This window comes from Hemitrygon akajei, chromosome 17 (genome assembly GCF_048418815.1).
Source record: "Hemitrygon akajei chromosome 17, sHemAka1.3, whole genome shotgun sequence".
Taxonomy (NCBI): Eukaryota; Metazoa; Chordata; class Chondrichthyes; order Myliobatiformes; family Dasyatidae; genus Hemitrygon; species Hemitrygon akajei.
This window is the reverse complement of record NC_133140.1, coordinates 9,711,537-9,726,836: the sequence shown is the minus strand read 5'-3', so window position 1 is coordinate 9,726,836 and position 15,300 is coordinate 9,711,537. Positions and strand designations below refer to the sequence as shown.

General features: G+C 50.9%; 1 protein-coding gene across 1 annotated transcript in view; it reads left to right on the top strand.

Moving 5' to 3' along the window:
• Positions 1 to 13,834, top strand: part of LOC140740467 (sodium-coupled neutral amino acid transporter 7-like) — a 127,985-nt gene extending 114,151 nt beyond the window's left edge. The window contains exon 11 of the mRNA XM_073069642.1: positions 11,832 to 13,834. Within this exon, the coding sequence (XP_072925743.1) occupies positions 11,832 to 11,934 (103 nt within the window). The 3' untranslated portion in view covers positions 11,935 to 13,834. The remainder of the gene's footprint in view (positions 1 to 11,831) is intronic.
• The last annotated feature ends 1,466 nt before the right edge of the window (positions 13,835 to 15,300 follow it).

Sequence of the window (15,300 nt, the reverse complement as noted above, 5' to 3'; positions counted from 1 at the left end):
TTGCCCAACAGTGTCACACTCACATTGCCCAGTGAACTTGCACCTTCCCTTGTACTCCCCCTCCAAACATTGCCCAACAGTGTCACACTCACATTGCCCAGTGAACTTGCACCTTCCCTTGTACTCCCCCTCCAAACATTGCCCAACAGTGTCACACTCACATTGCCCAGTGAACTTGCACCTTCCCTTGTACTCCCCCTCCAAACATTGCCCAACAGTGTCACACTCACATTGCCCAGTGAACTTGCACCTTCCCTTGTACTCCCCCTCCAAACATTGCCCAACAGTGTCACACTCACATTGCCCAGTGAACTTGTACCTTCCCTTGTACTCCCCCTCCAAACATTGCCCAACAGTGTCACACTCACATTGCCCAGTGAACTTGCACCTTCCGTTGTACTCCCATCCAAACATTGCCCAACAGTGTCACACTAACATTACCCAGTGAACTTGCACCTTCCCTTGTACTCCCATCCAAACATTGCCCAACAGTGTCACACTCACATTGCCCAGTGAACTTGCACCTTCCCTTGTACTCCTCCTCCAAACATTCCCCAACAGTGTCACACTCACATTGCCCTGTGAACTTGCACCTTCCCTTGTACTCCTCTCCAAACATTGCCCAACAGTGTCACACTCACATTACCCAGTGAACTTGCACCTTCCCTTGTACTCCCCCTCCAAACATTCCCCAACAGTGTCACACTCACATTGCCCAGTGAACTTGCACCTTCCCTTGTACTCCCCCTCCAAACATTCCCCAACAGTGTCACACTCACATTGCCCAGTGAACTTGCACTTTCCCTTGTACTCCCCCTCCAAACATTCCCCAACAGTGTCACACTCACATTGCCCAGTGAACTTGCACCTTCCCTTGTACTCCCCCTCCAAACATTCCCCAACAGTGTCACACTCACATTGCCCAGTGAACTTGCACCTTCCCTTGTACTCCCTCTCCAAACATTCCCCAACAGTGTCACACTCACATTGCCCAGTGAACTTGCACCTTCCCTTGTACTCCCCCTCCAAACATTGCCCAACAGTGTCACACTCACATTGCCCAGTGAACTTGCACCTTCCCTTGTACTCCCCCTCCAAACATTGCCCAACAGTGTCACACTCACATTGCCCAGTGAACTTGCACCTTCCGTTGTACTCCCATCCAAACATTGCCCAACAGTGTCACACTCACATTACCCAGTGAACTTGCACCTTCCCTTGTACTCCCATCCAAACATTGCCCAACAGTGTCACACTCACATTGCCCAGTGAACTTGCACCTTCCCTTGTACTCCTCCTCCAAACATTCCCCAACAGTGTCACACTCACATTGCCCTGTGAACTTGCACCTTCCCTTGTACTCCTCTCCAAACATTGCCCAACAGTGTCACACTCACATTACCCAGTGAACTTGCACCTTCCCTTGTACTCCCCCTCCAAACATTCCCCAACAGTGTCACACTCACATTGCCCAGTGAACTTGCACCTTCCCTTGTACTCCCCCTCCAAACATTCCCCAACAGTGTCACACTCACATTGCCCAGTGAACTTGCACCTTCCCTTGTACTCCCCCTCCAAACATTCCCCAACAGTGTCACACTCACATTGCCCAGTGAACTTGCACCTTCCCTTGTACTCCCTCTCCAAACATTCCCCAACAGTGTCACACTCACATTGCCCAGTGAACTTGCACCTTCCCTTGTACTCCCCCTCCAAACATTGCCCAACAGTGTCACACTCACATTGCCCAGTGAACTTGCACCTTCCCTTGTACTCCCCCTCCAAACATTCCCCAACAGTGTCACACTCACATTACCCAGTGAACTTGCACCTTCCCTTGTACTCCCTCTCCAAACATTCCCCAACAGTGTCACACTCACATTACCCAGTGAACTTGCACCTTCCCTTGTACTCCCCCTCCAAACATTCCCCAACAGTGTCACACTCACATTACCCAGTGAACTTGCACCTTCCCTTGTACTCCCCCTCCAAACATTCCCCAACAGTGTCACACTCACATTACCCAGTGAACTTGCACCTTCCCTTGTACTCCTCTCCAAACATTCCCCAACAGTGTCACACTCACATTGCCCAGTGAACTTGCACCTTCCCTTGTACTGCCCCCCCAAACATTCCCCAACAGTGTCACACTCACATTACCCAGTGAACTTGCACCTTCCCTTGTACTCCCCGTCCAAACATTGCCCAACAGTGTCACACTCACATTCCCCAGTGAACTTGCACCTTCCCTTGTACTCCCCCTCCAAAAATTGCCCAACAGTGTCACACTCACATTGCCCAGTGAACTTGCACCTTCCCTTGTACTCCCCCTCCAAACATTCCCCAGCAGTGTCACACTCACATTACCCAGTGAACTTGCACCTTCCCTTGTACTCCTCTCCAAACATTCCCCAACAGTGTCACACTCACATTACCCAGTGAACTTGCACCTTCCCTTCTACTCCCCCTCCAAACATTCCCCAACAGTGTCACACTCACATTACCCAGTGAACTTGCACCTTCCCTTCTACTCCCCCTCCAAACATTCCCCAACAGTGTCACACTCACATTACCCAGTGAACTTGCACCTTCCCTTGTACTCCCATCCAAACATTCCCCAACAGTGTCACACTCACATTAACCAGTGAACTTGCACCTTCCCTTGTACTCCTCCTCCAAACATTCCCCAACAGTGTCACACTCACATTACCCAGTGAACTTGCACCTTCCCTTGTACTCCTCTCCAAACATTCCCCAACAGTGTCACACTCACATTACCCAGTGAACTTGCACCTTCCCTTGTACTCCTCTCCAAACATTCCCCAACAGTGTCACACTCACATTGCCCAGTGAACTTGCACCTTCCCTTCTACTCCCATCCAAACATTCCCCAACAGTGTCACACTCACATTGCCCAGTGAACTTGCACCTTCCCTTGTACTCCCATCCAAACATTCCCCAACAGTGTCACACTCACATTGCCCAGTGAACTTGCACCTTCCCTTGTACTCCCATCCAAACATTGCCCAACAGTGTCACACTCACATTGCAGTGAAATTGCACCTTCCCTTGTACTCCTCTCCAAACATTCCCCAACAGTGTCACACTCACATTGCCCAGTGAACTTGCACCTTCCCTTGTACTCCCCCTCCAAACATTCCCCAACAGTGTCACACTCACATTGCCCAGTGAACTTGCACCTTCCCTTGTACTCCCCCTCCAAACATTCCCCAACAGTGTCACACTCTCATTACCCAGTGAACTTGCACCTTCCCTTGTACTCCCCGTCCAAACATTGCCCAACAGTGTCACACTCACATTCCCCAGTGAACTTGCACCTTCCCTTGTACTCCCCCTCCAAAAATTGCCCAACAGTGTCACACTCACATTGCCCAGTGAACTTGCACCTTCCCTTGTACTCCCCCTCCAAACATTCCCCAGCAGTGTCACACTCACATTACCCAGTGAACTTGCACCTTCCCTTGTACTCCTCTCCAAACATTCCCCAACAGTGTCACACTCACATTACCCAGTGAACTTGCACCTTCCCTTCTACTCCCCCTCCAAACATTCCCCAACAGTGTCACACTCACATTACCCAGTGAACTTGCACCTTCCCTTCTACTCCCCCTCCAAACATTCCCCAACAGTGTCACACTCACATTACCCAGTGAACTTGCACCTTCCCTTGTACTCCCATCCAAACATTCCCCAACAGTGTCACACTCACATTAACCAGTGAACTTGCACCTTCCCTTGTACTCCTCCTCCAAACATTCCCCAACAGTGTCACACTCACATTACCCAGTGAACTTGCACCTTCCCTTGTACTCCTCTCCAAACATTCCCCAACAGTGTCACACTCACATTACCCAGTGAACTTGCACCTTCCCTTGTACTCCCATCCAAACATTGCCCAACAGTGTCACACTCACATTGCAGTGAAATTGCACCTTCCCTTGTACTCCTCTCCAAACATTGCCCAACAGTGTCACACTCACATTGCCCAGTGAACTTGCACCTTCCCTTGTACTCCCCCTCCAAACATTGCCCAACAGTGTCACACTCACATTGCCCAGTGAACTTGCACCTTCCCTTGTACTCCCCCTCCAAACATTGCCCAACAGTGTCACACTCACATTGCCCAGTGAACTTGCACCTTCCCTTGTACTCCCCCTCCAAACATTGCCCAACAGTGTCACACTCACATTGCCCAGTGAACTTGCACCTTCCCTTGTACTCCCCCTCCAAACATTGCCCAACAGTGTCACACTCACATTGCCCAGTGAACTTGCACCTTCCCTTGTACTCCCCCTCCAAACATTCCCCAACAGTGTCACACTCACATTACCCAGTGAACTTGCACCTTCCCTTGTACTCCCCCTCCAAACATTCCCCAACAGTGTCACACTCACATTACCCAGTGAACTTGCACTTTCCCTTGTACTCCCCCTCCAAACATTCCCCAACAGTGTCACACTCACATTGCCCAGTGAACTTGCTCCTTCCCTTGTACTCCCTCTCCAAACATTCCCCAACAGTGTCACACTCACATTACCCAGTGAACTTGCACCTTCCCTTGTACTCCCCCTCCAAACATTGCCCAACAGTGTCACACTCACATTACCCAGTGAACATGCACCTTCCCTTGTACTCCCCGTCCAAACATTGCCCAACAGTGTCACACTCACATTGCCCAGTGAACTTGCACATTACCTTGTACTCCCCCTCCAAACATTGCCCAACAGTGTCACACTCACATTGCCCAGTGAACTTGCACCTTCCCTTGTACTCCCATCCAAACATTCCCCAACAGTGTCACACTCACATTACCCAGTGAACTTGCACCTTCCCTTGTACTCCCCCTCCAAACATTCCCCAACAGTGTCACACTCACATTACCCAGTGAACTTGCACCTTCCCTTGTACTCCCCGTCCAAACATTCCCCAACAGTGTCACACTCACATTGCCCAGTGAACTTGCACCTTCCCTTATACTCCTCTCCAAACATTCCCCAACAGTGTCACACTCACATTGCCCAGTGAACTTGCACCTTCCCTTGTACTCCCCCCCAAACATTCCCCAACAGTGTCACACTCACATTGCCCAGTGAACTTGCACCTTCCCTTGTACTCCCCCTCCAAACATTGCCCAACAGTGTCACACTCACATTGCCCAGTGAACTTGCACCTTCCCTTGTACTCCCCCTCCAAACATTCCCCAACAGTGTCACACTCACATTGCCCAGTGAACTTGCACCTTCCCTTGTACTCCCCCTCCAAACATTGCCCAACAGTGTCACACTCACATTGCCCAGTGAACTTGCACCTTCCCTTGTACTCCCCCTCCAAACATTCCCCAACAGTGTCACACTCACATTACCCAGTGAACTTGCACCTTCCCTTGTACTCCCCCTCCAAACATTCCCCAACAGTGTCACACTCACATTACCCAGTGAACTTGCACTTTCCCTTGTACTCCCCCTCCAAACATTCCCCAACAGTGTCACACTCACATTGCCCAGTGAACTTGCTCCTTCCCTTGTACTCCCTCTCCAAACATTCCCCAACAGTGTCACACTCACATTACCCAGTGAACTTGCACCTTCCCTTGTACTCCCCCTCCAAACATTGCCCAACAGTGTCACACTCACATTACCCAGTGAACATGCACCTTCCCTTGTACTCCCCGTCCAAACATTGCCCAACAGTGTCACACTCACATTGCCCAGTGAACTTGCACATTACCTTGTACTCCCCCTCCAAACATTGCCCAACAGTGTCACACTCACATTGCCCAGTGAACTTGCACCTTCCCTTGTACTCCCATCCAAACATTCCCCAACAGTGTCACACTCACATTACCCAGTGAACTTGCACCTTCCCTTGTACTCCCCCTCCAAACATTCCCCAACAGTGTCACACTCACATTACCCAGTGAACTTGCACCTTCCCTTGTACTCCCCGTCCAAACATTCCCCAACAGTGTCACACTCACATTGCCCAGTGAACTTGCACCTTCCCTTATACTCCTCTCCAAACATTCCCCAACAGTGTCACACTCACATTGCCCAGTGAACTTGCACCTTCCCTTGTACTCCCCCCCAAACATTCCCCAACAGTGTCACACTCACATTGCCCAGTGAACTTGCACCTTCCCTTGTACTCCCCCTCCAAACATTCCCCAACAGTGTCACACTCACATTGCCCAGTGAACTTACACCTTCCCTTGTACTCCCGTCCAAACATTCCCCAACAGTGTCACACTCACATTGCCCAGTGAACTTGCACCTTCCCTTGTACTCCCCCTCCAAACATTCCCCAACAGTGTCACACTCACATTGCCCAGTGAACTTACACCTTCCCTTGTACTCCCGTCCAAACATTCCCCAACAGTGTCACACTCACATTACCCAGTGAACTTGCACCTTCCCTTGTACTCCCCGTCCAAACATTCCCCAACAGTGTCACACTCACATTACCCAGTGAACTTGCACCTTCCCTTGTACTCCCCCTCCAAACATTCCCCAACGGTGTCACACTCACATTACCCAATGAACTTGCACCTTCCCTTGTACTCCCCCTCCAAACATTGCCCAACAGTGTCACACTCACATTGCCCAGTGAACTTGCAGCTTCCCTTGTACTCCCCCTCCAAACATTCCCCAACAGTGTCACACACACATTACCCAGTGAACTTGCACCTTCCCTTGTACTCCCCCTCCAAACATTGCCCAACAGTGTCACACTCACATTGCCCAGTGAACTTGCACCTTCCGTTGTACTCCCATCCAAACATTGCCCAACAGTGACACACTCACATTACCCAGTGACCTTGCACCTACCCTTGTACTCCCATCCAAACATTCCCCAACAGTGTCACACTCACATTACCCAGTGAACTTGCACCTTCCCTTGTACTCCCATCCAAACATTGCCCAACAGTGTCACACTCACATTACCCAGTGACCTTGCACCTACCCTTGTACTCCCATCCAAACATTGCCCAACAGTGTCACACACACATTGCCCAGTGAACTTGCACCTTCCCTTGTACTCCTCCTCCAAACATTCCCCAACAGTGTCACACTCACATTGCCCTGTGAACTTGCACCTTCCCTTGTACTCCTCTCCAAACATTGCCCAACAGTGTCACACTCACATTACCCAGTGAACTTGCACCTTCCCTTGTACTCCCCCTCCAAACATTGCCCAACAGTGTCACACTCACATTGCCCAGTGAACTTGCACCTTCCCTTGTACTCCCCCTCCAAACATTGCCCAACAGTGTCACACTCACATTGCCCAGTGAACTTGCACCTTCCCTTGTACTCCCTCTCCAAACATTCCCCAACAGTGTCACACTCACATTACCCAGTGAACTTGCACCTTCCCTTGTACTCCCCCTCCAAACATTCCCCAACAGTGTCACACTCACATTACCCAGTGAACTTGCACTTTCCCTTGTACTCCCCCTCCAAACATTCCCCAACAGTATCACACTCACATTACCCAGTGAACTTGCACCTTCCCTTGTACTCCCCCTCCAAACATTCCCCAACAGTGTCACACTCACATTACCCAGTGAACTTGCACTTTCCCTTGTACTCCCCCTCCAAACATTCCCCAACAGTGTCACACTCACATTACCCAGTGAACTTGCACCTTCCCTTGTACTCCCCCTCCAAACATTGCCCAACAGTGTCACACACACATTGCCCAGTGAACTTGCACCTTCCCTTGTACTCCTCCTCCAAACATTCCCCAACAGTGTCACACTCACATTGCCCTGTGAACTTGCACCTTCCCTTGTACTCCTCTCCAAACATTGCCCAACAGTGTCACACTCACATTACCCAGTGAACTTGCACCTTCCCTTGTACTCCCCCTCCAAACATTGCCCAACAGTGTCACACTCACATTGCCCAGTGAACTTGCACCTTCCCTTGTACTCCCCCTCCAAACATTGCCCAACAGTGTCACACTCACATTGCCCAGTGAACTTGCACCTTCCCTTGTACTCCCCCTCCAAACATTGCCCAACAGTGTCACACTCACATTGCCCAGTGAACTTGCACCTTCCCTTGTACTCCCCCTCCAAACATTGCCCAACAGTGTCACACTCACATTGCCCAGTGAACTTGCACCTTCCCTTGTACTCCCCCTCCAAACATTCCCCAACAGTGTCACACTCACATTACCCAGTGAACTTGCACCTTCCCTTGTACTCCCCCTCCAAACATTCCCCAACAGTGTCACACTCACATTACCCAGTGAACTTGCACTTTCCCTTGTACTCCCCCTCCAAACATTCCCCAACAGTGTCACACTCACATTGCCCAGTGAACTTGCTCCTTCCCTTGTACTCCCTCTCCAAACATTCCCCAACAGTGTCACACTCACATTACCCAGTGAACTTGCACCTTCCCTTGTACTCCCCCTCCAAACATTGCCCAACAGTGTCACACTCACATTACCCAGTGAACATGCACCTTCCCTTGTACTCCCCGTCCAAACATTGCCCAACAGTGTCACACTCACATTGCCCAGTGAACTTGCACATTACCTTGTACTCCCCCTCCAAACATTGCCCAACAGTGTCACACTCACATTGCCCAGTGAACTTGCACCTTCCCTTGTACTCCCATCCAAACATTCCCCAACAGTGTCACACTCACATTACCCAGTGAACTTGCACCTTCCCTTGTACTCCCCCTCCAAACATTCCCCAACAGTGTCACACTCACATTACCCAGTGAACTTGCACCTTCCCTTGTACTCCCCGTCCAAACATTCCCCAACAGTGTCACACTCACATTGCCCAGTGAACTTGCACCTTCCCTTATACTCCTCTCCAAACATTCCCCAACAGTGTCACACTCACATTGCCCAGTGAACTTGCACCTTCCCTTGTACTCCCTCTCCAAACATTCCCCAACAGTGTCACACTCACATTACCCAGTGAACTTGCACCTTCCCTTGTACTCCCCCTCCAAACATTCCCCAACAGTGTCACACTCACATTACCCAGTGAACTTGCACCTTCCCTTGTACTCCCCGTCCAAACATTCCCCAACAGTGTCACACTCACATTGCCCAGTGAACTTGCACCTTCCCTTGTACTCCCCCTCCAAACATTCCCCAACAGTGTCACACTCACATTAACCAGTGAACTTGCACCTTCCCTTGTACTCCCCCTCCAAACATTGCCCAACAGTGTCACACTCACATTACCCAGTGAACTTGCACCTTCCCTTGTACTCCCCCTCCAAACATTGCCCAACTGTGTCACACTCACATTGCCCAGTGAACTTGCACCTTCCCTTGTACTCCCCCTCCAAACATTGCCCAACAGTGTCACACTCACATTACCCAGTGAACTTGCACCTTCCCTTGTACTCCCCGTCCAAACATTGCCCAACAGTGTCACACTCACATTACCCAGTGAACTTTCACTTTCCCTTGTACTCCCCCTCCAAACATTCCCCAACAGTGTCACACTCACATTACCCAGTGAACTTGCACCTTCCCTTGTACTCCTCTCCAAACATTCCCCAACAGTGTCACACTCACATTACCCAGTGAACTTGCACCTTCCCTTGTACTCCCCCTCCAAACATTCCCCAACAGTGTCACACTCACATTACCCAGTGAACTTGCACCTTCCCTTGTACTCCCCGTCCAAACATTGCCCAACAGTGTCACACTCACATTACCCAGTGAACTTTCACTTTCCCTTGTACTCCCCCTCCAAACATTCCCCAACAGTGTCACACTCACATTACCCAGTGAACTTGCACCTTCCCTTGTACTCCTCTCCAAACATTCCCCAACAGTGTCACACTCACATTACCCAGTGAACTTGCACCTTCCCTTGTACTCCCCCTCCAAACATTCCCCAACAGTGTCACACTCACATTACCCAGTGAACTTGCACCTTCCCTTGTACTCCTCTCCAAACATTCCCCAACAGTGTCACACTCACATTACCCAGTGAACTTGCACCTTCCCTTGTACTCCTCTCCAAACATTCCCCAACAGTGTCACACTCACATTACCCAGTGAACTTGCACCTTCCCTTGTACTCCCCCTCCAAACATTGCCCAACAGTGTCACACTCACATTGCCCAGTGAACTTGCACCTTCCCTTGTTCTCCCCGTCCAAACATTGCCCAACAGTGTCACACTCACATTACCCAGTGAACTTGCACCTTCCCTTGTACTCCCCCTCCAAACATTCCCCAACAGTGTCACACTCACATTACCCAGTGAACTTGCACCTTCCCTTGTACTCCCCCTCCAAACATTCCCCAACAGTGTCACACTCACATTACCCAGTGAACTTGCACCTTCCCTTCTACTCCCCTCCAAACATTCCCCAACAGTGTCACACTCACATTACCCAGTGAACTTGCACCTTCCCTTGTACTCCCCCTCCAAACATTGCCCAACAGTGTCATACTCACATTACCCAGTGAACTTGCACCTTCTCTTGTACTCCCCCTCCAAACATTGCCCAACTGTGTCACACTCACATTGCCCAGTGAACTTGCACCTTCCCTTGTACTCCCCCTCCAAACATTGCCCAACAGTGTCACATTCACATTACCCAGTGAACTTGCACCTTCCCTTGTACTCCCCTCCAAACATTCCCCAACAGTGTCACACTCACATTACCCAGTGAACTTGCACCTTCCCTTGTACTCCCCCTCTAAACATTCCCCAACAGTGTCACACTCACATTACCCAGTGAACTTGCATCTTCTGCAAATTACACTTGAATCTTTCAGGATTCCTGCCACATTTCCCGACTCCAGCTGTGAAAGTCCAGGCTGTTGTTGTTCGACTTTGCTCCTACAGATCAATTCTTCCAACTAATGTCAGCGGTCTCTCCAACTCTGCTTTAATATCCGAGCAAACCCCAGATTTTAAATCCTGACATTACTTCATACAACCTTGTTCAGGTTAAGGTGTCCCTAATCTAGTAATCGTTTCCAGAGGACTCGAATATAAGAGCAAAGATGTCATTGCTGAGGCTTTAAGGCATTGGCCTGATCACACTTGGGGCATTGTGGGCCTCTAATCTGAGACAGGATGTACTGACATTGAGGAGAATACAGAGGACATTCTCAGGATTCTCCTCTTGAATGACAGGCTTAATGTACGATAGTTCTGATGGCTTTACTCACTGGAGCTTCGAAGAATGAGGGGAAATCTCATTGCTTCCTCTCGGATATTGAACAACGTAGGGAGGATGTTTCCTGTCGGGTGGGAGTTTAGGAACAGAGGGCACAGCGTCACAGTCAAAGGACATGACTTTAGAACAGAGATGAGGAATCATTCTGTTAGCCAGAGGGTGATGTATCTATGGAATTCATTGCCACGGACACTGACATTGGGTATATTTAAGATGGAGTTGATGTGTTGATGGGTCATCGAGGAATCAAAGCTTCTAGTGGGAAGGCAGGAGAATGGGGTTGAGAGGGATGATAAATCAGCCATGATGAAATGGCAGAGCACACTTGATGGGACAAATGGCCTAATTCTATTCCAGAGTCTTACGGTCTTAAGCTTCTAAATGCTGGTGATGCTGTTTGTGGGGATTGACTGTAACAACAATCTCTGGCACTTGTGTGGCATAGATCCACTGGCCTGGTCTCCTCACCACTGGCATGGTTTATCTGAGGAATTGCTGGTCCTGGAACATGTGCTCAACTTTCAGGACCTAGGGTGGGGTTAACGCCTCTCTTCACCACGATCTGCCCGTGCTATGATTTTGTGATGGGATGTTTTAGTTTTCTAACAGCTCTTGCTCTGTTCCTCCCCTCCAGCTGGTGGCTTCTGGTGTTGTTTGGGATCTTCATGGTGTGCCTGGGAGCTTTCATCTTTGGACACAGCACCATGAGCTCCATCTACCAGATTGAACACAAGTGACTGCTCTCTCCACCTCCACCTTGTACCCCCCATGAAATCCAGCTGCCACATCAGTCCAGTCCAACAGGAGCTGGACATGTCTAATGTTTACAGGCGTTCCAGGAGCTGTGGAGCGACTGGATTCTGCAGTAACTGGCCTTCAAAGTGAGAGTTGTGTTTAGCTTTGGTTCGACACAGCTTTTCTTCCTCATTTGGCATCTGTGATCCTCCTCGCTGTGGCTTTGTCTGCACTCAGGTTTCTGCCAATGGGGGCCACCATTTCCAGGGGGGGAACGCGAATCCAGCCGGGTGTGTGGGAGACTTTAGGATAAAGCCAGAATGATGAGGGGAGGGCTTGTTCGTTCAATCAGTGGCACCTTGAAACTCACCACGGTGCTGGAAGCATTCCACACACCTCCTTTTCAGCAGAGGGGATTCTGTTAGAACTGCTCTGACCACTAAAACTATGCACGAGTGTATGAGTCAATTGTCATTAATACACTAATTAGATGATCACCTTCCCTGGAGCCCACTACCAATGTCTCACTAGTCCACGCGCACAGAGTCCCACCCCCAGCCAACCCATTCACCTGTGCTGCTATGGCAACACGCACGCCAACCCACCCCCAGCCAACCCATTCACCTGTGCTGCTATGGCAACGCACACCGACCCACCTCCAGCCAACCCATTCACCTGTGCTGCTATGGCAACGCACGCCAACCCACCCCCAGCCAACCCATTCACTTGTGCTGCTATGGCAACGCGCACCGACCCACCCCCAGCCAACCCATTCACTTGTGCTGCTATGGCAACACGCACTGACACACCCCCAGCCAACCCATTCACCTGTGCTGCTATGGCAACGCGCACCGACCCACCTCCAGCCAACCCATTCACCTGTGCTGCTATGGCAACGCACACCAACCCACCTCCAGCCAACCCATTCACCTGTGCTGCTATGGCAACACGCACTGACACACCCCCAGCCAACCCATTCACCTGTGCTGCTATGGCAACGCGCACCGACCCACCCCCAGCCAACCCATTTACCTGTGCTGCCATGGCAACGCACACCAACCCACCCCCAGCCAACCCATTTACCTGTGCTGCTATGGCAACACGCACTGACTCACCCCCAGCCAACCCATTGACTGTGCTGCTATGGCAACGCACACCGACCCACCTCCACCCAACCCATTCACCTGTGCTGCTATGGCAACGCACGCCGACCCACCCCCAGCCAACCCATTTACCTGTGCTGCTATGGCAACACGCACTGACTCACCCCCAGCCAACCCATTTACCTGTGCTGCTATGGCAACGCACACCGACCCACCTCCAGCCAACCCTTTCACCTGTGCTGCTATGGCAACGCACGCCGACCCACCCCCAGCCAACCCATTTACCTGTGCTGCTATGGCAACGCACACCGACCCACCTCCAGCCAACCCATTTACCTGTGCTGCTATGGCAACGCACGCCAACCGACCCCCAGCCAACCCATTCACCTGTGCTGCTATGGCCGGTTCTGAGCACCAAACAGAGCCAACACTTCTTGCCACAGCAGGAGATGGGAAGTCTGCTTGGCCTTTCCTCTCCACACTGGGCTGAGAATTGTCTCTATCTGGAGTTAAGTCTGGTGCCATCTTTTTAGATGACTTGAAAAGAGAAGGTTGTTGATTTGGGGCTGTCGAGGCACTTTTTTTAAACCATGGAGTCAGGCAGTCAGCAATCCACACATTCTACACCATCAGGGCAGGACTGCAGTGCGGCCTGGCAGATTCTGCGTCTTCTGAGGCCTGTTTGATGAATCATCAGTCCGTTCCGGGACTCAGTGTTGGAAAATGGGAGTCTGTGTCCAATGTCTGACTTTGCAACTTTCAATAAAGGTGGTTTCATAGTGGAATCATTACTAATTCACGTGATCGGAGGTGAGCTTTGTGGCTTTCCTGGGCTATGGTCAGCTAAGGTGACGGTCATCGTAAACACCGGAGATTCCACAGATGGTGGTTTTCCTCTTCCTTCCCTTTCCCCCACGGTCCACTCTCCTATCAATCAGATTCATGGTCAAGATACAGGCATTTCAGCCCAATGCTCTGACCCCTTCTCACCTGCCCGTCACCTACCCCTAATGCCCTTTCTCCCATGGTCCATTCTTTCAGAACATGGAACAGTATAGCCCAGGAACAGGCAGTTCAGCCCACAATGTTGTGCTGAACCAGTTAAAAAGCAAATAAAAACACCAAATCCCTCCTAACTACACCACGTCCATCTTCCTTCCATCTTCCCCACATCCATATGCCGATCTAAACGCCTCATTAAAAGCCTCTATATCCATACCAGGCAGTGCATCTAGGCATCCACAACTCCCTGAGTAAAAATCTTAAACCTCACATCCCCTTTGAACCTACCCCTCTCACCTTCAATGCCACCCTCCGGTGTTGGACATTTCGACTCTGGGAAACAGATGCTCCCTGTCCACTCGATCTCTGCCTCTCAATCTTATAAATTTCTGTCAGATCTCCCCTCAGCCTCCGACGCTCAGTGAAAACAATCCAGTTTATCCAGCCTCTCGTGATAGCATATTCCCTCTAAACCAGGCAGCGTCCCCTCGGCACCCTCTCCGAAGTCCCAGCACCCTTCGTATAGTGGGGAGACAGAACTCCAGATGTGGCCTAACCAGACTTTTATAAAGTTGCAACAATTCCTCCTGATTTTTCTCTCCTATCATATTGTCTTCAGCCCTTTACCTCTTCGGCCTATCATTTCACAGCTTCTCATATACCCTACATTGCTCCCCGCACACCCCCTCACCAGGTCTCGCCTATCACCTCCAGCCTGTACTCCATCCTCTCCCCCCATCTTTTTATTCTGGCTTCATCCATCTTCCTTTCCAGTCCTGATGAAGGGCCGTGGTCCAAAGCGTCAACAGCTTTTCCCCTCCACAGATACCGCCTGCCCTGTTGCTCCATCATTTTGTGTCGGAACAGCAACGTGTCAGTATGGCAAAACGTCCACCATGAGCAGCAGCCCTGACTCCGAAAGGCCCGGGGACAGACCCTGTGTAAACGGGTGGGCTGAGAGGTGGCAGAGCCGCTTGCAGGAGTAAAGGTGGGAGTGACAACGGGATCGAGATCACAGTGACAGAGTGGGGGGAGTGAGGGGGTGATGGTGTGGATGGGGTGACAGATGGTGTGTGGGGGGGGTGACAGAACGAAGTCCAACGGGATCGAGATCACACTGACAGAGTGGGGTGAGTGAGGGGGGTGATGGTGTGGATGGGGTGACAGATGGTGTGTGGGGGGGTGACAGAACGAAGTCCAACGGGATCGAGATCACAGTGACAGAGTGTGGGGAGTGACGGAGTGAGGGGGGTGATGGTGTGT